The sequence below is a fragment of the Balaenoptera physalus genome (assembly GCF_965194825.1).
Source record: "Balaenoptera physalus genome assembly, chromosome: 3".
NCBI lineage: Eukaryota > Metazoa > Chordata > Mammalia > Artiodactyla > Balaenopteridae > Balaenoptera > Balaenoptera physalus.
This window is the reverse complement of record NC_138890.1, coordinates 44,441,342-44,463,223: the sequence shown is the minus strand read 5'-3', so window position 1 is coordinate 44,463,223 and position 21,882 is coordinate 44,441,342. Positions and strand designations below refer to the sequence as shown.

General features: G+C 43.6%; 3 protein-coding genes across 3 annotated transcripts in view; 2 read left to right on the top strand and 1 right to left on the bottom strand.

Annotated features, from left to right (window-relative positions):
* ITK (IL2 inducible T cell kinase) overlaps positions 1-5,117 on the top strand; it is a 69,432-nt gene extending 64,315 nt beyond the window's left edge. Inside the window, exon 17 of the mRNA XM_082453916.1 lies at positions 1,664-5,117. Within this exon, the coding sequence (XP_082310042.1) occupies positions 1,664-1,735 (72 nt within the window). The 3' untranslated portion in view covers positions 1,736-5,117. The remainder of the gene's footprint in view (positions 1-1,663) is intronic.
* The window catches only part of MED7 (mediator complex subunit 7), a 118,178-nt gene extending 98,706 nt beyond the window's left edge, over positions 1-19,472 (bottom strand). The window contains exon 1 of the mRNA XM_082453957.1: positions 18,579-19,472. The gene's annotated coding sequence lies outside the window, so the exon portion shown is untranslated. The remainder of the gene's footprint in view (positions 1-18,578) is intronic.
* A 90-nt stretch (positions 19,473-19,562) lies between these two features.
* Positions 19,563-21,882, top strand: part of CYFIP2 (cytoplasmic FMR1 interacting protein 2) — a 128,441-nt gene continuing 126,121 nt past the window's right edge. The window contains exon 1 of the mRNA XM_082453968.1: positions 19,563-19,672. The gene's annotated coding sequence lies outside the window, so the exon portion shown is untranslated. The remainder of the gene's footprint in view (positions 19,673-21,882) is intronic.

Below are 21,882 nucleotides of genomic sequence, written 5' to 3'. Positions count from 1 at the left end.
ACATTTGTGTGCTAGTTTTTGTATGGACATAGATCTGCAGCTCAATTGGGTAAATATCTAGGGGTGTGATTCCTGGATCATATGATAACACTATCATATGAAAATGTTTAGCCTTTTAAGAAACTGCCAGACTGTCTTCCAAGATGGCTACCATTTTCACTTTCCCACCAGCAGTGACAGTTCCTGTTGCTCCACGTCCTCACCAGCATTTGGCGTTGTCAGTGCTTTGATTTTAGCCATTTTAATAAGAATATAGTGGTATCTCATTGTTATTTTAATTTGCAAATCCCTAACATATGATGTTGAGCATCTTTTCCTATGTGTATTTTCCATTTGTATATCTTTTTAAATGAGGTAACTGCTTAGATCTTTGCCCATTTTTTAATAGGATTATTTGTTTTCTTGCTTTTGAGTTTTAAGAGGTCTTTGCATATTTTGGATATAAGTCCTTTATCAGATATGTGTTTTAAAAACATTTTCTCCCAGCCTATGGCTTATATTTTCATTCACTTAACAGTGCCTTTTACAGAGCAGAAGTTGTTAATTTTAACAAAGTTCAACATCAATTTTTTTTCTTTTATGAATCGTGCTTTTGGTGTTGTATCTAAAAACTCATTGCCAAACCAAAGGTCACCCAGATTTTCTCCTATGTTATCTTCTAGATGTCTTATAAGTTTTGCATTTTATATTTAGGTCTATGATCCATTTTGAGTGAATTTTTGTGAAAAGTGTCAGGTCTGTGTCTAGAGTCATTGTATTGCATGTGGATGTCCGATTGCTCTAGGACCGTTCGTTGAAAAGACTACCCTTTCTCCATTGAATTGCCTTTGCTCCTCTGTCAAAGATTTGACTACATTTGTGTGGGTCTATTTCTGGGATCCCAACTCTATTCCATTGACCTATTTGTCTATTCTTTCACCAATACCATGCTCTCTTGATTACTATAGCTTTATAGTAAGTCTTGAAGTCAGGAAGTATCAGTCCTCCAAACTTGTTCTTCTTCAGTATTGTGTTGGCTATTCTGAGTCTTTGGCCTTTCCATATGGAGTTTAGAGTTGGTTTGTCAGTATCTACAAAATAACTTGCTGGGATTCTTGTGATTGTGTTGAATCCATACATCAAGTTGAAAAGAAATGACATCTTAACAATAGCAAGTCTTCCTAACCATGAACATGGAATATTTCTCCATATATTTAGCTCTCCTTTGATTTCTTTCTTTAGAATTTTATATTTTTCCTAAAATAGATCCTATACATATTTTATGAGATTTATACCTAAATATTTTCTTTTTTAGTCTTACTTAGTGCTTATTTTATGTTGCATTTTTATATACGATTTTATTTAATTCTTATAACAATCTTATGAGATTGATAATATTATTATCCCCATTTTACAGATGACAAAACTGAGGTTCAAAAAGGTTTAGTAACCTGTTCAAAGGTCACACAGCTAATAAGTGGAAAAGCTGTGATTCAAGAGTAGGCCATATGATTCCAAAATACCTGCTGTTAACAACTAAGACATAATGGCCTCAAATACAATATATATAGAAGCATATTTAAAACTCAGCAGAGGGGATTGCTGTTTAACTCTGGTTTGCTTTGGAATTAGCTATGACACACAAGTACAAGGACATCACAGAGTTCTTTTCTTCCCTCTCTAGAAACCAGAAGACCGGCCACCTTTCTCCAGACTCTTGAGTCAACTGGCTGAAATCGCAGAATCGGGACTTTAAAAGAGACTCAGTGCCAGGCCACGGGCTGCAGATCCTGAGTGGGGCAAGGAGGTCTTCCCACCACGGAGCATTAAAAGCTGCCACCATCCCAGGACTCCTCAGAGGCAACTGGCCTGTGGCGCCAGTCCCTAAGCTGCCACGGAGGCAGCGGCCTGACAGAGGCGGGCACCAGGCCACAGGCAGGAGGCTCAGCCACTGAACTGGGAGCAGGGCCAGAGCAGTCTGTACCCTTCCTCCAGCCTCTTATCTTGTGTGGAGCACAAACCTCAATCGACAGCTTTCAAGCGACATTTCTTGCACTTCTTAGAGAAAGGGAGAGATGGGGCAGGACCCTGGATTATTACACTTATTGTTATTTTAAACATGGACCTAAAGTTCACGGTCAAGGGATTTTTGATTTGACCTGACAACACAGAATCCCAGGATATGGGGCAAGATGAACAAGGAGCATGACTCTTTTTCAAGGAGAACTAGTGAGTTAATGAAAGTCACAAAGAGTAAGCTCTGCCTCTGTGATGCTGTCAGCCACAGCTTCCTGCCTTAGAGGATGATGGAACAGCTGCTCACATCAGAGGCCGGATATTCTGAGAAGCAGCTTTATGAGGTTTTACTCATAGAGTACACTGCCACCTCTCTCCCTGAAGGGAGCATAATGGACTGGGGTGAACAATTCCGATCTTACCGCTGGAGTATTGGGTATCTGGTGTCTGGGCAGAAAGAGGGCATCAGATGGTGGAAACACCTGGTACAGGGAAAGGCCTTAGGTTGTAACCACTTGGATGCTCATTTACTACCAAGCCAAGCAAGTGACTCTGCGTCCCCTTCTGTGCCCAATGCTTCCACAGGCATCCTGGGAGGAAATCATGGCTTCCGTAAACACTGACTTACTGAGGCCTCCAGGAATCAGTCCCCTCTCTGCATTCTTCCATCCTCATCAACAGAGTGCAGATTTGTGCTGGGGAGTGTGGCCTGGCAGAGAAACTGAAGCTTGTTTAGGCCCTAGAGATGTGCAACTTTAAGGTTGAGACTTCCAAGTCTCCCCAGATTCTAAGAGAGGAGTAAGAGGTCTGTTCTTGCTCAAACCATCTGGATGGAAACCGAGTCAGGCACCGAGTGGGGGGCTTCCAAGATGCACAAGGATGCCTACTGTTGATTGAGCACTTGAATATGCAAAGTGAATATGTACTGAGCTACAAGCCTTAACTGCAGAATCTCAGTTCACCCTGAGTTCACACCAGTGCCGTGAGATATTATTATTATTCCCATTTTACAGATAATGGAACTTAGGCTTTGAAAAGCTTGGACACCTGCCTGAAAGGACAGAGCTAGGAAGAATACAGCCCACCTCTGTCTGACTGCAATGCACAGTTTCTCTATTTTTATTCAACACTGCCTCCTACTGAGGGTGAAAGGGATTGCTGAGGAGGTAAGTACAGTAGAGGGGAAAGTCCTAGAGAGCCAATAAAGAAGCCAACACAGCACCATCAGCAAGTAAAGTTGCTCCTGCATAGACCAGTGTGGCTGGCGGTGTAGCCCTCCAACTTGGAATAGGATCTTTTTTTCCTCATCTGTATCCTCACCTTCATCAGAGTTAATGACATTGGAGGTACTAAAGGAGTAATTAGCCCTTTGATTCACTCAACCCACCAGAGTCATATTGCATGAAGCAATTTGTAGATGGGCTTCAAAGCAGCTTTAAAAGATTCTCCTGCAGAAGTATAAATACTTCCTTGAATTATCACTTCAACATTGAGCCGGCTGCGGTCTTCTTGGACACTTTCTGGGGGAGCGTATTCCCTGATGTAAGAGAGATTTAATTTTCCTACAGTGTTCAGGGAAAACTCTTTTTGGATGGTGTTGAAAGCAGCTCTTTCTAAAAAATCATATTATATTTTGACCGGCTGAAGATGCAGATGTACAACTTTTAAGTATAATTATTGTGAAACTGGTAGCTTCAAAAAAAACCTATCATTCAGAAGATGATGTTTCTCAACTTATCCAAAATCATCCCTGTTTGCTTTTTTGGCATTTTGTACATTCTTTTTTGGAACCTTTAATTAGAGATGATTTCTGGAACATCCAGCCTAGAAGGAAAACATCAGAATTGACTGATTTCTGTGGTATGGTTTAGAAAAATTGTCCCTTACATGGTATTATCTTGTTCAAGTTCAGAATCATTGAGGCTTTAACTTAACATGGGTCAAGAGGTTACCTCTCAGTATCCTGCAAAATAGACTTCTGCCTGTTTGGTTTTTGGCTTTTTTTTTTCCCCTCTCACATTTTGAAAATGGTGTCATGTGTTCACAGGGAATTCCCCTATGCAAAGTTTTGGTTCTAGATGCATTTTATAGATTTTGCATTGTGCCCTTTTGAGACTATGTATTTATATTTGGATAGATTGAATATTTATTAGTGTACAGTGATTGCTAATGTTCACAATTAAAATGTTACAAATATCTCTTATGCTTTGTAAATCACACCAAGTTAAAGGTTGGGTCCAGCAAATAAAGCTGTGCATTTTAGTAAATATGGTATTTATAGCCTGGGTCCGTATTTATCCCAGTGTCAGACAACCAAAAGTTTTCCATAAATAATAATGGTTACATAGTTTCACATTCCACAGACAAATAAAGACTATACATCATTCAACATTGTTTCACCAAGTAAATATCAAATGCTTCCTGTGACCTCTGACATGCTGTGCTGAGTGCTGCAGAAACAAAGATGAAAAAGACACAGTCTTTACTTTTAAGAAACTCCAGGTATGGTTGGGAAGGCAGACATATAAACAAGTAAAATTATAATACAGCAATTAGAGCAACAACAGAAATAAGGTCAAAGTAGAGAAGAGCTCAGAAAAAGTGATGGAATCTATTGGGCAAAAGGTGACATCAGTGGAAACTTCCTAGAAAGTTGCTACTCAAAGTGTGGTCCCCGGACCAGCAACAACAGCATTACTAGCTTGTGAGAAATGCAAATTCTGTCTCCACCCTGAGATCCACTGAATGGGAATCTACATTTTAACAAGATCTACAGGTGATCATCTGCACATTAAAGTTTGGGAAGCACTGTCACAGAAGATACCATGTCTGACTCAGTTTTGAAGATGAATTATGCTTTTTTTAGGCAAGCCAATGGGCAGAAATAGAAATACTTTCCAGGTAGAGGGATAGAGGAAACAAAACATATTGGGAAGCTATTATCAGTTTACCATTGCTGGGGCATAGGGTGTGTGTGTGTGTGTGTGTGTGTGTGTGTATTCTCAGCAAGGGTGAGGATAATAGAAGGGGTAGACAAGTTTAATCTAAGGCTATAAATCTAGACAAGGACCTAGATTTTAAAACACAAAAAAAGTTGGAACTCTAGTTGTAGAGAGGAAAAATGTCATTGAACAAGGAGAGAAGGTCAAATTTGTGTTTAAAAATATATTCTGGCAGCAGTGTGGAGAGTGGATTTGAGAGAGGCAAAGCTGGTGGAAGAGAAACCAATCTGGAGTGATTTTTGACTTGCTCCTAGTACCAAATTATTGTTCATACTCATTCTGTCATCTGCTGTGTGGGTGACATGTGGAAATTGTAATTCGGAGTTCTTAAGCCACAGTTGGACAGCAAGGCACAGCTGTTCTCCTTGCTCTTAAAATCCCAGGGAAATAAGGGCTGGGTTATTATAGTTTTGGTGTCTTGAGCTCTCCCTGTACCTTTCAGTTCACCAAATGCCCACGTCCACTGCAGGAGGCCAGCTCATGCACCCAGAGGACCAGCAGGTACCAGTGAGAAAGCCTGTGGCTTCCACACAGTCCTTTGTGGGACTCACCTCTGGGCTTGACTCCCCCTGGCAAATGACCCAGAGAGGAAGCTTCTAGAGCAGGATGGATGAACAGATCGGCTTCTCAGAGAGCATTTATCCTGCAGACCCTACTCTGCCTGGAACCTCCCAACACACAAGACCACCACACTCAGGAAAAGGCAGAACATACCCCATTCAGCAAGATGGGCAGTGTGTGTGTGTGTGTGTGTGTGTGTGTGTGTGTGTGTGTGTGTGTGTGTTGTGTGTGTGTGTGTGTGTGTGTGTATGAGAGTGTCTTCAGTGATTTTGCAATTCTTCCCAAGTCATCATGAGTAGTTGGTCTCTGGGATAACTGAATCATACAGATACTGTTAGGAGGAGTTTTAGAGATCATTTGTTACCATTCACCTGCTAGTACTTGGCACTGTGTCAGGTGTATACGATGAATAAGATATCAGTTGAGGACCAAACACATCACAGTCAAATTAAGATAATTCAAGGCGAGCCTATTTCAAAAGGACTATTGAACACAGTGTGGGTTTAGAAGAACCATAGTAAGTAGTACAGAGGCAAAGAACAGCCAAGGAGCAGTTACCACCCCTAGGCCCAAAGAGATGAGGAACGGGAGTGGTCACTTGCTTGTGGAAGCAGAGAGTCACCTGGAGAGAGGTGCCTCGAGAGGAGAGGACATTTAGTGAGAGACAGAGGAAGCCCAAGGCAGCAACACAAGGAGGAGGTTGTGGAATAAATATGCTGGCCCCCTCTCCTCCCTTCCCCCCATCAACTGCTGGGGTTTCTTGTTGGCTGAACCCAACTGGAAGCCAGAGGACAAAGAAATCTTAGTAGAGTAGTCCACAGAGGTCAGTCTGCAGGGGCGAGGGCAGGGTGAGAAGAGTGAAGTAGGTCTGGAGGAGCAAGAGAAGATATCCAGGGCTTCCCTGGTGGCGCAGTGGTTAAGAATCCGCCTGCCAATGCAGGGGACACGGGTTCGAGCCCTGGTCCGGGAAGATCCCACATGCCGTGGCGCAACTAAGCCCGTGCGCCACAACTACTGAGCGTGCGTGCCACAACTACTGAGCCTGCGCTCTAGAGCCCGCGAGCCATGACTACTGAAGCCTGGGCGCCTAGAGCCCGTGCTCCGCAACGAAGAGAAGCCACCACAATGAGAAGCCCGCACACCACAACGAAGAGTAGCCCTGGCTCACCACATCTAGAGAAAAGCCCATGCGCAGCAACAAAGACCAATGCAGCCAAAAATAAATAAATGTAAAAAGAAAAAAGAGAGAGAAGATATCCAGTACACATGCCAACCTTTCTGTAAGAAGCCTCAGGCTAGTAAAAATGTCCAACACATAAATAAATACAGTTGATTTTATGCTTTGCAGATTTTATACTTGCAACTCGCCTACTCACTAAAATCTATCTGTAACCCCAAAGTCAATTCTTGCAGCCCTTTCACAGTCATTCATGACATGCCCATGCCCAGAGCAGAGAAAAATTTGTCACTCTACATGCACATTCCCAGCTGAGGTCGAACAAGGCGAGGCCCGGCCTTCTCGTTTCAGCTCATACCATAAACTAGTGTCTTTTTTGAGATCTGTTTAGTGCCAAATTTTTTGCACTTGTGTACACTTTATTGGTCATTTTGCTGTTTAAAGTGACCCTCAAGCATAGAGCTGAGGTGCTGTCTCGTGTAAGTGAAAGAAGGCTGTGATGTATCTTACAAGGAAAACATGTGTTAGATGAGTTTCACTCAGCATGAGTTATAGTGCTGTTGACTGTGAGTTCAATGTTAATGAAGCCACAATACATACTAAACAAGGTGTTTCTGAACAGAAATGTGCATAAAACAAGGTTATGTGTAAATCAGGTGACTTTATTAAACATAACCACTGAATGATGAGACTCAACTGTGATTGCAAAGCACTGCTGTAGGTCATCTGATGGAGCAATGGTCACAATCCAGTGAGAGCACAGAGAGTGAAAATACCCAAGGAAGCAGGGAGGGCTTCACAGAGGAAGTGATATTTGAGCTGTGTCTTAAAGGGTAAATGGGAGTTCCTAAGGAAGGGAGGGTCTGGAAGAACATTTCAGGCCAGACAAACCAGCACGCATAAAAACACATCTTATTCCACCTTCTTCCCTTGCATTATTTTAATGTTAGGACTGGGAACCTTGGGGCCCAAAGCCAGCAAGTGCTGGAGAATCAGTTAAAGGAAACTGGTGGATTATCGTTCCTCACCCTCCAGGTTCACATCTATCCACACCCCTCTCTACCCATCTAGAGCTAACAAGGAATTCCTGATCCCTTTTCATTTTCTCAGACTCATTTTGAGTACAAATGTCTATAAGCTGAGACAAGATATACAAACATTTACTTGCTTTTCTGTTGTGTATATCTCAAAGCACTTTCCCATTTAAGATGATGTTTGACCTCTCCAGCAGCTTTGACATGGAAGGGTGGGTGAGGGGGTCTCACTTGACAGAAAAGGGAAGTGATACACAGCATGCCTGAGGTTGCAGAGCTACTCAACACAAGTGAGATTAGAACTCAGATCTTATTCCAAGTCCTGCATTCTTCCTAAAGACCACGCCAAAATTCAAACCATGGTAATAATAATAAAAACAATAAAAGCTCCCATTTTTTTAACATTTTTATTGGAGTATAATTGTTTTACAATGGTGTGTTAGTTTTTGCTTTACAACAAAGTGAATCAGCTATACATATACATATATCCCCATATATCCTCCCTCTTGTGTCTCCCTCCCACCCGCCTTATCCCACCCGTCTAGGTGGTCACAAAGCACCAAGCTGATCTCCCTGTGCTATGTGGCTACTTCCCACTAGCTATCTCTTTTACCTTTGGTACTATATATAAGTCCATGCCACTCTCTCACTTCGTCCCAGCTTACCCTTCCCCATTCCTGTGTCCTCAAGGCCATTCTCTATGTCTGCATCTTTATTCCTAATCTGCCCCTAGTTTCTTCAGAACCTTATTTATTTTTTTTTTAGATTCCATATATATGTGTTAGCATACAGTATTTGTTTTTCTCTTTCTGACTTACTTCACTCTGTATGACAGATTCTAGGTCCATCCACCTAACTGCAAATAACTCAATTTCGTTTCTTTTTATGGCTGAGTAATATTCCATTGTATATATGTGTCACATCTTCTTTATCCATTCATCTGTTGATGGACATTTAGGTTGGTTCCATGTCCTGGCTATTGTAAATAGTGCTGCCATGAACATCATGGTACATGTTTCTTTTTGAATTATGGTTTTCTCCAGGTATATGCCCAGTAGTGGGATTGCTGGGTTGTATGGTAGTTCTGTTTTTAGTTTTTTAAGGAACCTCCATACTGTTCTCCATAGTGGCTGTATCAATTTACATTCCCACCAACAGTGCAAGAGGGTTCCCTTTTCTCCACACCCTCCCCAGCATTTATTGTTTGTAGATTTTTTGATGATGGCCATTCTGACTGGTGTGAGGTGATACCTCATTGTAGTTTTGATTTGCATTTCTCTAATGATTAGTGATGTTGAGCAACCTTTCATGTGTTTGTTGGAAATCTATATATCTTCTTCGGAGAAATGTCTATTTAGGTCTTCTGCCCATTTTTGGATTGGGTTGTTTGTTTTTGTTTTTTTTTTTTTTTTGATATTGACCTGCATGAGCTGCTTGTGTATTTTGGAGATTAATCCTTTGTCAGTTGCTTCGTTTGCAAATATTTTCCCCCATTCTGAGGGTTGTCTTTTCGTCTTGTTTATGGTTTCCTTTGCTGTGCAAAAGCTTTTAAGTTTCATTAGGTCCCATTTGTTTATTTTTGTTTTTATTGTCATTTCTCTAGGAGGTAGGTCAAAAAGGATCTTGCTGTGGTGTTTGTCATAGAGTGTTCTGCCTATGTTTTCCTCTAAGAGTTTGATAGTGTCTGGCCTTACATTTAGGTCTTTAATCCATTTTGAGTTTACTTTTGTGTATGGTGTTAGGGAGTGCTCTAATTTCATTCTTTTACATGTAGCTGTCCAGTTTCCCCAGCACCACTTATTGAAGAGGCTGTCCTTTCTCCATTGTATGTTCTTGCCTACTGTATCAAAAATAAGGTGACCATATGTGCGTGGGTTTATCTCTGGGCTTCCTATCCTGTTCCATTGATCTATGTTTCTGTTTTTGTGCCATTACCATACTGTCTTGATTACTGTAGCTTTGTAGTATATAGTCTGAAGTTAGGGAGCCTGAGTCCTCCAGATCCGTTTTTCTTTCTAAAGATTGCTTTGGTTATTCGGGGTCTTTTGTGTTTCCATACAAATTATGAAATTTTTTGTTCTAGTTCTGTGAAAAAATGCCATTGGTAGTTTGATAGGGATTGTATTGAATCTGGAGATTGCTTTGGGTAGTACAGTCATTTTCACAATGTTGATTCTTCCAAGCTAGGAACACGGTATATCTCTCCATCTGTTTGTATCATCTTTAATTTCTTTCAGCAGTGTCTTATAGTTTTCTGCATACAGGTCTTTTGTCTCCTTAGGTAGGTTTATTCCTAGGTATTTTATTCTTTTGGTTGCATTGGTAAATCGGAGTGTTTCCTTAATTTCTCTTTCTGATTTTTCATCATCAGTGTATAGGAATGCAAGAGATTTCTGTGCATTAATTTTGTATCCTGCTACTTTACCAAATTCATTGATTAGCTCTAGTAGTTTTCTGGTGGCATCTTTAGGATTTTCTGTGTATAGCATCATGTCATCTGCAAACAGTGACAGTTTTACTTCTTATTTTCTGATTTGGAGTCCTTTCATTTCTTTTTCTTCTCTGATTGCTGTGGCTAACACTTCCAAAACTATGTTAAATAATAGTGTTGAAAGTGGGCAACCTTGTCTTGTTCCTGATCTTAGTGGAAATGGTTTCAGTTTTTCACCATCGAGAACAATGTTGGCTGTGGGTTTGTTAAATATGGCCTTCATTATGTTGAGGTAAATTCCCTCTATGCCTACTTTCTGGAGGGTTTTTATCACAAATGGTGTTGAATTTTGTCAAAAGCTTTTTCTTCATCTATTGAGATGATCATATGATCTTTCTCCTTCAGTTTGTGAATATGGTTTATCACATTGATTGATTTGTGTATATTGAAGAATCCTTGCATTCCTGGGATAAACCCCACTTGATCATGGTGTATGATCCTTTTAATGTGCTTTGGATTTTGTTTGCTAGTATTTTGTTGAGGATTTTTGCATCTATGTTCATCAGTGATATTGGTCTGTAGTTTTCTTTTTTGGTGACCTCTTTGTCTGGTTTTGGTATCAGGGTGATGGTGGCCTCGTAAAATGAGTTTGGGAGTGTTCCTCCCTCTGCTATATTTTGGAAGAGTTTGAGAAGGATAGGTGTGAGCTCTTCTCTAAATGTTTGATAGAATTCACCTGTGAATGCGTCTGGTCCTGGGCTTTTGTTTGCTGGAAGATTTTTAATCACAGTTTCAATTTCAGTGCTTGTGACTGGTCTGTTTATATTTTCTTTTTCTTCCTGATTCATTCTCCGAAGGTTGTGCTTTTCTAAGGATGTGTCCATTTCTTCCAGGTTGTCCATTTTATTGGCATATTTTTGCTTGTAGTAATTGCTCATGATCCTTTGTATTTCTGCAGTGTCAGTTGTTACTTCTCCTTTTTCATTTCTAATTCTATTGATTTGAGTCTTCTCCCGTTTTTTCTTGATGAGTCTGGCTAATGGTTTATCAATTTTGTTTATCTTCTCAAAGAACCAGCTTTTAGTTTTATTGATCTTTGCTATTCTTTACTTCATTTCTTTTTCATTTATTTCTGATCTGATCCTTATGATCTCTTTCCTTCTGCTAACTTTGGGGTTTTTTTGTTCTTCTTTCTCTAATTGCTTTAGGTGTAAGGTTAGGTGTTTATTTCAGATGTTTCTTGTTTCTTGAGGTAGGATTGTATTGCTATAAACTTCCCTCTTAGAACTGCTTTTGCTGCATCCCATAGGTTTTTGGTCATCGTGTTTTCATTGTCATTTGTTTCTATGTATTTTTTTATTTCCTCTTTGATTTCTTCCATGATCTCTTGGTTATTAAGTAGTGTATTGTTTAGCCTCCATGTGTTTGTATTTTTTACAGATATTTTCCTGTAATTGATATCTAGTCTCATAGCATCATGGTTGGAAAAAATACTTGATACAATTTCAATTTTCTTAAATTTACCAAGGTTTGATTTGTGACCTAAGATATGATATATCTTGGAGAATGTTCCATGAGCACTTGAGAAGAAAGTGTATTCTGTTGTTTTTGGATGGAATGTCCTATAAATATCAAATAAGTCCATCTTGTTTAATGTATCATTTAAAGCTTGTGTTTCCTTATTTATTTTCATTTTGGATGATCTGTCCATTGGTGAAAGTGGGGTGTTAAAGTCCCCTACTATGATTGTGTTACTGTCGATTTCCTGTTTTATGGCTGTTAGCCTTTGTCTCATGTATTGAGGTGCTCCTATGTTGGGTGCATAAATATTTACAATTGTTATATCTTCTTCTTGGATTGATCCCTTGATCATTATGTAGTGTCCTTCTTTGTCTCTTGTAATAGTCTTTATTTTAAAGTCTATTTTGTTGGATATGAGAATTGCTACTCCAGCTTTCTTTTGATTTCCATTTCCATGGAATATCTTTTTCCATCCCCTCACTTTCAGTCTGTATGTGTCCCTAGGTCTGAAGTGGGTCTCTTGTAGACAGCATATATATGGGTCTTGTTTTTGCATCCATTCAGCCAGTCTATGTCTTTTGGTTGGAGCATTTAATCCATTTACATTTAAGGATATTATCGATATGTATGCTCCTATTACCATTTTCTTAAGTGTTTTGGGTTTGTTATTGCAGGTCTTTTCCTTCTCTTGTGTTTCCTGCCTAGAGAAGTTCCTTTAGCATTTGTTGTAAAGCTGGTTTGGTGGTGCTGAATTCTCTTAGCTTTTGCTTGTCTGTAAAGGTTTTAATTTCTCCGTTGAATCTGAATGAGATCCTTGCTGGGTAGAGTAATCTTGGTTGTAGGTTTTTCTCTTTCATCACTAAATATGTCTTGCCACTCCCTTCTGGCTTGCAGAGTTTCTGCTTAAAGATCAGCTGTTAACGTTATGGGGATTCCCTTGTATGTTATTTGTTGTTTTTCCCTTGTTGCTTTTAATATGTTTTCTTTGTATTTAATTTTTGATAGTTTGATTAATATGTGTCTTGGCATGTTTCTCCTTGGATTTATCCTGTATGGGATTCTCTGCATTTCCTGGACTTGATTGACTATTTCTTTTCCATATCAAGGAAGTTTTCAACTATAATCTCTTCAAATATTTTCTCAGTCCCTTTCTTCTTCTCTTCTTCTTCTAGGACCCCTATAATTTGAAGATTGGTGCGTTTAATGTTGTCCCAGAGGTCTCTAAGACTGTCCTCAATTTTTTTCATTCTTTTTTCTTTATTCTGCTCTGCAGTAGTTATTTCCACTATTTTATCTTTCAGGTCACTTATCCGTTCTTCTGCCTCAGTTATTCTGCTTTTGATTCTTTCTAGAGAATTTTTATTTCCATTTATTGTGTTGTTCATCATTGTTTGTTTGCTCTTTAGTTCTTCTAGGTCCTTGTTCAACGTTTCTTGTATTTTCTCCATTCTATTTCCCAGATTTTGGATCATCTTTACTATCATTACTCTGAATTCTTTTTCAGGTAGGCTGCTTATTTCCTCTTCATTTGTTTGGTCTGGTGGGTTTTTACCTTGCTCTTTCATCTGCTGTCTGTTTCTCTGTCTTCTCATTTTGCTTAACTTACTGTGTTTGGGGTCTCGTTTTCATAGGCTGCAGGTTCGTTGTTTCCATTTTTTTTGGTGTCTGCCCCCAGTGGCTAAGGTTGGTTCAGTGGGTAGTGTAGGCTTCCTGGTGGAGGGGAGTAGTGTCTGTGTTCCGGTGGATGAGGCTGGATCTTGTCTTTCTGGTGGGCAAAAACACATCCGGTGGTGTGTTTTTGGGGTGTGTGTGACCTTATTATGATTTTAGGTAGCCTCTCTGCTAATGGGTGGGGTCGTGTTCCTGTCTTGCTAGTTGTTTGGCATAGGGTGTCCAGCACTGTAGCTTGCTGGTTGTTGAGTGGAGCTGGGTCTTAGCATTGAGATGGAGATCTCTGGGAGAGCTTTCGCTGTTTGATATTACGTGGAGCTGGGAGGTCTCTGGTGAACCAATGTCCTGAACTCGGCTCTCCCACCTCAGAGGCACAGGCCTGACACCCGGCCGGAGCACCAAGACCCTGTCAGCCACACAGCTCAGAAGAAAAGTGAGAAGAAAAGAAAGAAAGAAAGAAAAAAATAAAATAAAAAGAAATAAAGTTATTAAAATAAAAAATAAAAGAAAATTATTTAAAAAATTAAAAAGTAATAAAAAAGAGAAAGAAGAGAGCAACCAAACCAAAAAACTAATCCACCAATGATACCAAGTGCTAAAAACTATAGGAAAAAAAAAAAAAAAAAAGGACAGACAGAACCCTAGGAGAAATGGTAAAAGCAAAGCTATACACACAAAATCACACAAAGAAGCATACACATACACCCTCACAAAAAGAGTAAAAGGAAAAAAATCTATCTATCTATATATATATATAAAAAGGAAGAGAGCAACCAAATCAATAAACAAATCTACCAATGATAATAAACTCTAAATACTAAACTAAGATAAACATAAAACCAGAAACCAGTCAGTCACATACAGCAAACCCCAAGTCTACAGTTGCTCCCAAAGTCCACCGCCTCAGTTTTGGGATGATTCGTTGTCTCTTCAGGTATTCCACAGATGCAGGGTACATCAAGTTGATTGTGGAGATTTTATCCGCTGCTCCTCAGGCTCCTGGGAGAGATTTCCCTTTCTCTTCTTTGTTCTCACAGCTCCTGGGGTTCAGCTTTGGATTTGGCCTTGCCTCTGCGTGTAGGTCTCCTGAGGGCATCTGTTCTTGGCTCAGACAGGACGGGGTTAAAGGAGCTGCTGATTAGGGGGCTCTGGCTCACTCAGGCCGGGGGAGGGAGGGGTACAGAATGCAGGGCGACCCTGCAGAAGCAGAGACCAGCGTGACGTTGCACCAGCCTGAGGCGCACTGTGCATTCTCCCGGGGAAGTTGTCCCTGGATCACGGGAGCCTGGCCGTGGCGGGCTGCACAGGCTCCCGGGAGGGGAGGTGTGGATAGTGACCTGTGCTTGCACACAGGCTTCTTGGTGGCTGCAGCAGCAGCCTTAGCGTTTCATGCCCATCTCTGGTGTCTGTGCTGATAGCCACGGCTCACGCCAGTCTCTGGAGCTCTTTTAGGCGGTGCTCTGAATCCCCTCTCCTTGCGCACCCCGAAACAATGGTCTCTTGCCTCTTAGGCAGTTCCAGACTTTTTCCTGGACTCCCTCCCGGCTAGCTGTGGCCCACTAGCCCCCTTCAGGCTGTGTTCACGCCGCCAACCCCAGTCCTCTCCCTGGGATCTGACCTCCGAAGCCCGAGCCTCAGCTCCCAGCCCCCACCCACCCCAGAGGGTGAGCAGACAAGCCTCTCGGGCTGGTGAGTGCTGGTTGGCACCCATCCTCTGTGCGGGAATCTCTCTGCTTTGCCCTCCGCACCCCTGTTGCTGTGCTCTCCTCCGTAGCTCTGAAGCTTCCCCCCACCTCCCCCCATCTCCTCCAGTGAAGGGGCTTCCTAGTGCCAGAAGTGCAGGTCCTGTCCCTATTCTTTTGTCCTACCCAGGTATGTGGGGAGTTTCTTGCCATTTGGGAGGTCTGAGGTCTTCTGCCAGCGTTCAGTAGGTGTTCTGTAGGAGTTGTTCCACATGTAGATGTATTTATGATGTATTTGTGGGGAGGAAGGTGATCTCCACGTCTTACTCCTCCGCCATCTTGAAGGTCTCCCAAAGCTCCCATTTTTGAGCATATATGATGGCTCTTCTTACTGTGTTACATTGATTGTTTCATTTAATCTTCCAAGGACCCAAGGGATAGAAACAGTTATGATCGTCTCAATTTTGTAGCTGAGGAGTACGGTGCTCAGTAACTTAGGAAAACCATTCATTGTCCCATAATTAGTAACAGGCAGAATTCGGGCTTGAAGCTAGACCTGTCTGTTCCCAAATTCCATGTTCCCAACCATTCTGTGGGGTGGATTATAGGGCCACTATGCCAGCCTCTGAGAATACAGCAGCACCAACCTCATTGTACCTCGGCTATGTTGTTGCATTCCAAATCTGGTTTGGAATATGTTCAAACTCTCCTCATCCGTTCTCATCCAAAATTAAGGTAAATAGTATTTGTTTAAATAAAGATGAAATGTCCTTTGCTGTCAAGTTCTATGTAAAATGTCTGACCTTCAGGGGAGGCCAGTTCTCTAGAAGTCGCGGAAGTGAGCAAAGTGAGAAAAAAACAGCAGAGAAGAGAGGGAATGCATTTCCAAATGACCCAGGACAGAGCTGTAATGTTTCAATAGCAAAAAAGCCCCCAATATTTCATCTATAAAACAACAGAGCTACTTCTGAGGATTTTGTGAGGATAAAATTTGCCCATCCATACACAGTACTTGGCACAGAGACTAATCCCAAATAAACATCCAATAAATGTTAGTGTAGAATATCTGCTTTAACAAATTTTCAAAGAAGGAAATAGGCAACCCAGTTTCCTATGGAAAGACCTGGGTCTGGGTCCAGCCAGCCTTGGGCAACCCTTCCCCTCTCTGGGCCCCAGTTCTTTCATCTGTAAAATGAGGCAGTTTTGAGCAAGTGGTCAGGTTTTATCTAATGGACAATGTAAATTGTGTAACTGACCATCAAGTTTCTCTTTTCCTGCTAACTACACGAATGTTTAACTACACAAACCAAATGTGTGAGCCTACTGTAGCAAACCCAAAGCACATGGAGATAGTTTTTGTATCATTCACATTTTCTCCATCTCATATCCCTTTTCCTTTAAAAAAAAAAATTGTTACTGATTTAAAAACATTTTAATACAATGTGTCTCTATAACTTGCAATAAATGTGGTTTTAGAATAAGGTGACACAGTAATGAAAACATGGATTCTGTTTGGGAGGGGGGAAATGAGGCTATATATAATTTTGGTTAAAAGTTAAAAGCATAAGTTTTGGTTTCACTACCTTGAGCAAGTTATTTAACCTGCCTTAGTTTCCTCAATTATTAAATGGGACTAACAGTTATAGTTTCCTCATAGGATAATTTTAAATATTAAATGAGATAATGCACTTGGTAAATGTTAGCCATTATTATTAATATTAATATTTATGTTTTCTCTCTCCAGAACCAGTTCTTATGCCCATTTCAGATGCACCACTATCGGTTTCTATGAAACAGGGTCTGCCGATGGATTTTAAAAGGAGACGTAGATGTCCTGACTTGGGGCTTTTCTAAAAACAAGGCAATGTTGCCACACAGAGAACTGCAGTGCGTGGCCCACAACTTTGCAAGTGGCGAAGCAATTCTCACCTTATAGCTGTGGTCCTCTCATTGCCGATGGTGCAGCCTGGGGTTGGACGGGAAGGATATCTGAAGGCAGTAGACAGATGGCTCCAAATTTCAATGGCAACGTGTAAGCTTTCGCTTTCGATTATTCATTCAACTCACTTTTACTATTATCTCTATTATTTTACATAATAGAACGCCTGTGAGGTACTAGGCACTGAGGATGCAATGGAGAGCAAGACACATCTCTGCTCTGTTAGATTTTATGTTCAAATGGTGGTATGCAGGCAAGTATGCCAACAATTACAACACAGCACAACAAGTGGTAAGGTAGAGGAAGCCCAGGGAGTTATGGGAGCATGGACGGCTGACCCTAACCCAACCCAAACGTGGAGGGGTCATGGAGGAAGCAACAGCTGAGTGGATACCAGAAGGATGACTAGAAGGTAGGCACCATTGTGGGGGGAAAGTGTGGAAAGGGTAGGGAAAGGAGGAGAGATCATTCCAAGCAAAACAGCCTAGCTTGTGCAAAGGCCAAATGCAAGAAAGAACACAGCAAGTTTGGGGAACTAAAAGATTCCTCTTAGCTGAAGCACAGCGAGCTTGTTCACAGCAGAAAAGACTGGACAGGTAGACTCCAGATCATGGAGACACTTGTAGGCCACGGTAAGGAGGTTTGGCTCCATCCTGCGAGAAGTGAGGAGCTAGTGAATGCTTTAAGCATGGCAGGGGCATGTCCTTTGTTTTAACTCATGCAGTCTTCCACATGCAGGGGGACCTTGGAGTATATCCAACCTACTTCACTGTACAGATGGGGAAACATAGGTGAAGTGACTTATCTAAGATCACTTAGTTGCAAAACCAGGACCAAAAGGCAAGCCTCTGGATTTCCAAAACAGTGGTTTCAACAAAACCACATTGCTTCCCCTTACAAGCAAATAGAATTCAGGGGCCAGGGAATTATTTTTGCCCAAGATCTAACCAAACATATACATAATCGTCTTTTTTGTTTTTAAGCAACGCGTTCCTGCAAGGTGAAAAGACAAGGAAGGAACCACAGGGAGAAATATGTTTTCCAGAAATCTACAGCATCTAAAATAATACGCCGTATAGAATGAAAATCCAATCTCTCATTGTTAGATATTTGTAATCACTGACACCCAAAATCCCAAGGATCACAGCAGAAAATTAAAAATTAAAAAAAAGAAAGAAACCTCACTTCTGTTTTTAAAGCCATCCTCCACAAACACACCCACAGCTTTCTCACATGGCACCAGGGACAGAATGTATATATATATATAAGTCATCCTTTCTGAAATAGCAATTTAAATTAGAATGAGTGATGTAACATCAAACCACAAAGGATCATGAATCCTGAGTGCTAGGGAAACGATGTGAGATCAGGGAGGGCAAAGGCTTCCACAAGTTCTTCGCTGAGTGTTGAGTAATGTGGCTCCTCTATAAATAGCCCCTGATAGGAAGAGCTGAGTGATTAACTAGAAATTTGTGCGCCCTTTGGAAATATTTCAGAAAGGTTCCCCTGTAGCAAGACTTTACCCCTTAACTTTAAAAAGTTTCAAATGCTTTCAAATTATTTACCTTGTGAAGTAGGAAAGGCAACTCTTATTCCTCACATTGTAGATAAGGTGGCACCTCGGGAACAGAGTGGTGAAGTGACTTGCTCAGGGGTGCCAAGGTTGGAATTCGGTGCTGCTTGACTTTCACCTGGTTTGAGGGCTCACCAGGCTACATCTCCGTGAGAACCGTTTCTTTGGAGACTTAGAGCAGATAAGTCTTGAAGAGAAAGGTGCCTGTCCTCTCAGTTCTTTCCCGGGCTTTGCCAGTAAATACTTCCCGTCACCATGTATTTGCCTTTTTGTCCATGAGGCAATTAATTCTTCCTGAAGGAAGCTGAGGGAGATCCCTGCTTCAAAGAGGGCAGCTTCAGAGATTTGGCCCCAGGGAAGTGAAAGGGAGGGTGAGAAGGTAATTTTGAACAGAGGAACAGCATTTGGCATCAGACTCCATTGGTGGAAGCCCCCTCTCCCCAACCCTCAGGTTTATTTTCTATCACTTCACCCTGTTCTTCTTCTTCACAGAACGTCTCTCAGTTGGAACTGGACATTTGCTACGTACATTTATTCCCCGTCTCTCTTAATAGATGATAAGCTCCAAAAGTGCCGGGGCCTGTCTTTTGTACACCAGTGCCTACTCAGCTCCTGGCACGGTGCTTGGAACAAAATAGGTGCTCGATAAATATTAGGGAGATAAATGAGCACTTGGAAATAATGTGAGATCAGTGAGGTCCGAAAGGAGCCCAAATCTTCAGTCCTCCTACTGCTGCAGGTGTGGTTGCCAGGCCTGGGGGGTCCTGGGGACAAGTTCTCCCTAAGCGGCGCGGCTGGCTCTCCCGGGGCGAGAGCCCGGCTTGCAGGTCCGGGAGGCGCCGGCCGCGCAGAGGGGCGCGCCCAGAGCCCCTGGCCGCAGCCATTTCCTGCTCTTTGTGTGACAGCCGCAGCGGCGAAGGGGCGGGATACCGGGGCGGAGGAGGAGCCGCGGCGGTTGGAGGGGCGGGGCCGAGGGCGGGGCCCAGCGCGGCTGCAGCGGAGCGGAGCCGGGCAGAGCATCCTGCGCCCCGGCGCGGGCCACCGGAGTAGGCTCGGGCCCCTCCCCTAGACCTGCCGCAGAGCCAGGTAAGCGGTGCTGGCAGGCCTTGGGGCCGGCGTGGGGACTGGGATGCTGCTGGGGATGGCGACGCGGCCGTAAGAATGCTCGAGGGGCCGGCACCTCTTCTCCCAGCCCCGGGGGTGTGCTCAGCACGGCGGCTGGGCTAGCGCGGCCTGGGGGCCCCCGAAGCCCCCGGAGGCTGGGCCTCCGGCCCGGAACAGCTCCCTGCCCCCTCTGGCCCACCCTGGGCCCCGCGGCGCGTACCCCCTGCGGGAGGCGCTGACGCACGGCGGAGCTGGGGCGCGGCGGCTGTGGCAGCAGCAGCAGGTGCGCGGCCTGGGCCGGAGCCGCCGGCCGCGGAGGAAGCGGCGCTCATCCCGAGCATCCGAGACACCTGCAGCGGCCGCGAGCCCGGCGGCGGCGGCGGTCTCTCCGCGCCCAGGTACTGCAGAGCGCCGGCCGCCGCCTCTGCCGCCCCGGCCACCATCACCTCCCGCAGGGCCAGCGAGAACCGCCTGGGCCCGCCTGGCAGCGGCCTCGGGCACACAGAGCCCTTCAGTGAACGTGAGATGGGTGGGGCGAGGGGCGAAGAGGCGGCGTTTGGGGGTGGGGGCTTTAATGAGAGAGGAGGCACGCCTGACCCGCTTTGAAGCCTTCCGGCCTAGCATCGCTCTCGCTCCCGGCTGTCTGGGGGCGGGGGAGGAGGTAGGGGAAAGGAGGTGAGTGGGCTGACTCCTGGGGAAAAGGTTGGGTTTTCATGAGCTCTGAACAATCGGGAAGATGCCTACCTGTCTGTAGTAGGCTTCTGCTTTTCAGGGCAGCCCTCCCCCTCCATGGGTATACACCGTCTGAAAAGGAAGAGAAGGGCGTGCTCTGCGTGTGGCAGTGGGGACGGCGACGGGAAGCCTGGTCCGAGAGGAGTGTGGTTGTATTGAGAACCCTGCAGAGAAGGACGCTGGGACTGCCCAGGTGCCCTCCCCAGCCCAGGGAATTTGACCTCTGCTTGCCTAGTTTCCCCAGCACAGCAGAAAGACTCACCAAGGGCTGATGGGCTCTTACAGCCAGGCCAAGAAGGAGACAAGTATCTTTTCTTGCCGGCTCCCGGGCACCTCCTGCCTGTGCCCCCTTTAGGACAGGGGGTGTCTTACGTTACTTTGGGGCACAGGCCCTGTTGCAAGCCATGCTGGCAACCATGAGATCACAGATGTTGGAGGGCAAAAATCTAGGTTCACATCCCCGGCAGGATGGTGAAGGCCTTGAAGGTTGTTTTCTCCACCATCAGACCTTCCTTCTCTGTGACTCTCCCTGAGACTGCCCACCTCCAGTTCCGTACACTGTCCTGTGCTCCACCATCCCCCCACCCATTCTCCTGTGTCAAAAATTGTTTTCAAGAAAGGAGCCAGTGAACACATTTATTCTCAAGAGCTAAATACACAAGAATTCCCCATTAGACTCAGGAGGTGTTTTAGAAGTCATCTGACCAGAAAGGAAACAGAGGCTTAGAGGCATTTTAATGGGAAACAACGCTTTAAGTAAATAATATTTGATATCTCTAATGGTGGAATTTCAGGCAGTGGGCTGGAAGTGGGAGTGGGGAACTGGGTAGCAATTTTGGGGAACAGCTTGATGAAATGACACCCGTTAGCAGCTGTAGGCTGTGTTTGCTTGCTGCAGGGGCAGCTTTGGCCCTAAGGGCAAAAATACCATAGGAGTTGTGTGTGTGTGTGTGTGTGTGTGTGTGTGTGTGTGTGTGTGTGTGTGTAACTAGTCAGGGGTTACTGTCACTGGAGGGTATTGTGGAGCGCCCAGTGTACACTTGGAGGAGGTGAAACTTTCCTATAGAGAGTTACTTGTTGGCACTGGCTACCATCTGCCAGGGCAGCTCCGAGGCCACAAGGAGAGCGTGTTATTGCTCACAAAGCCAGTGCCTCTGGCTAGTTCTGCAGGCTGAGCCTCTGGCTGGGGGCATTAGCGCTTTGCTCACTAAGCTTCTTTATTATATTTCCTGGCCAGTTCTGACTGGTTCTGTAGGCACCCAAGTCTGCCTTATTCAGTCCCTGCTGGTAATGGAAAAGGAAAAACTCATTTTAGGCATTAGGCCAATAGTAGGGTGTAAAATCCACCAGGATCGGAGAGTTTTACTCCAATCCAATCAGAGGCTGGCCCAGAGAAGACAGTAGGCAAGAATTTAAAAACTGGAAAAGGGTCTCGGGGGAACAGTACGTGTCCCCTCTGA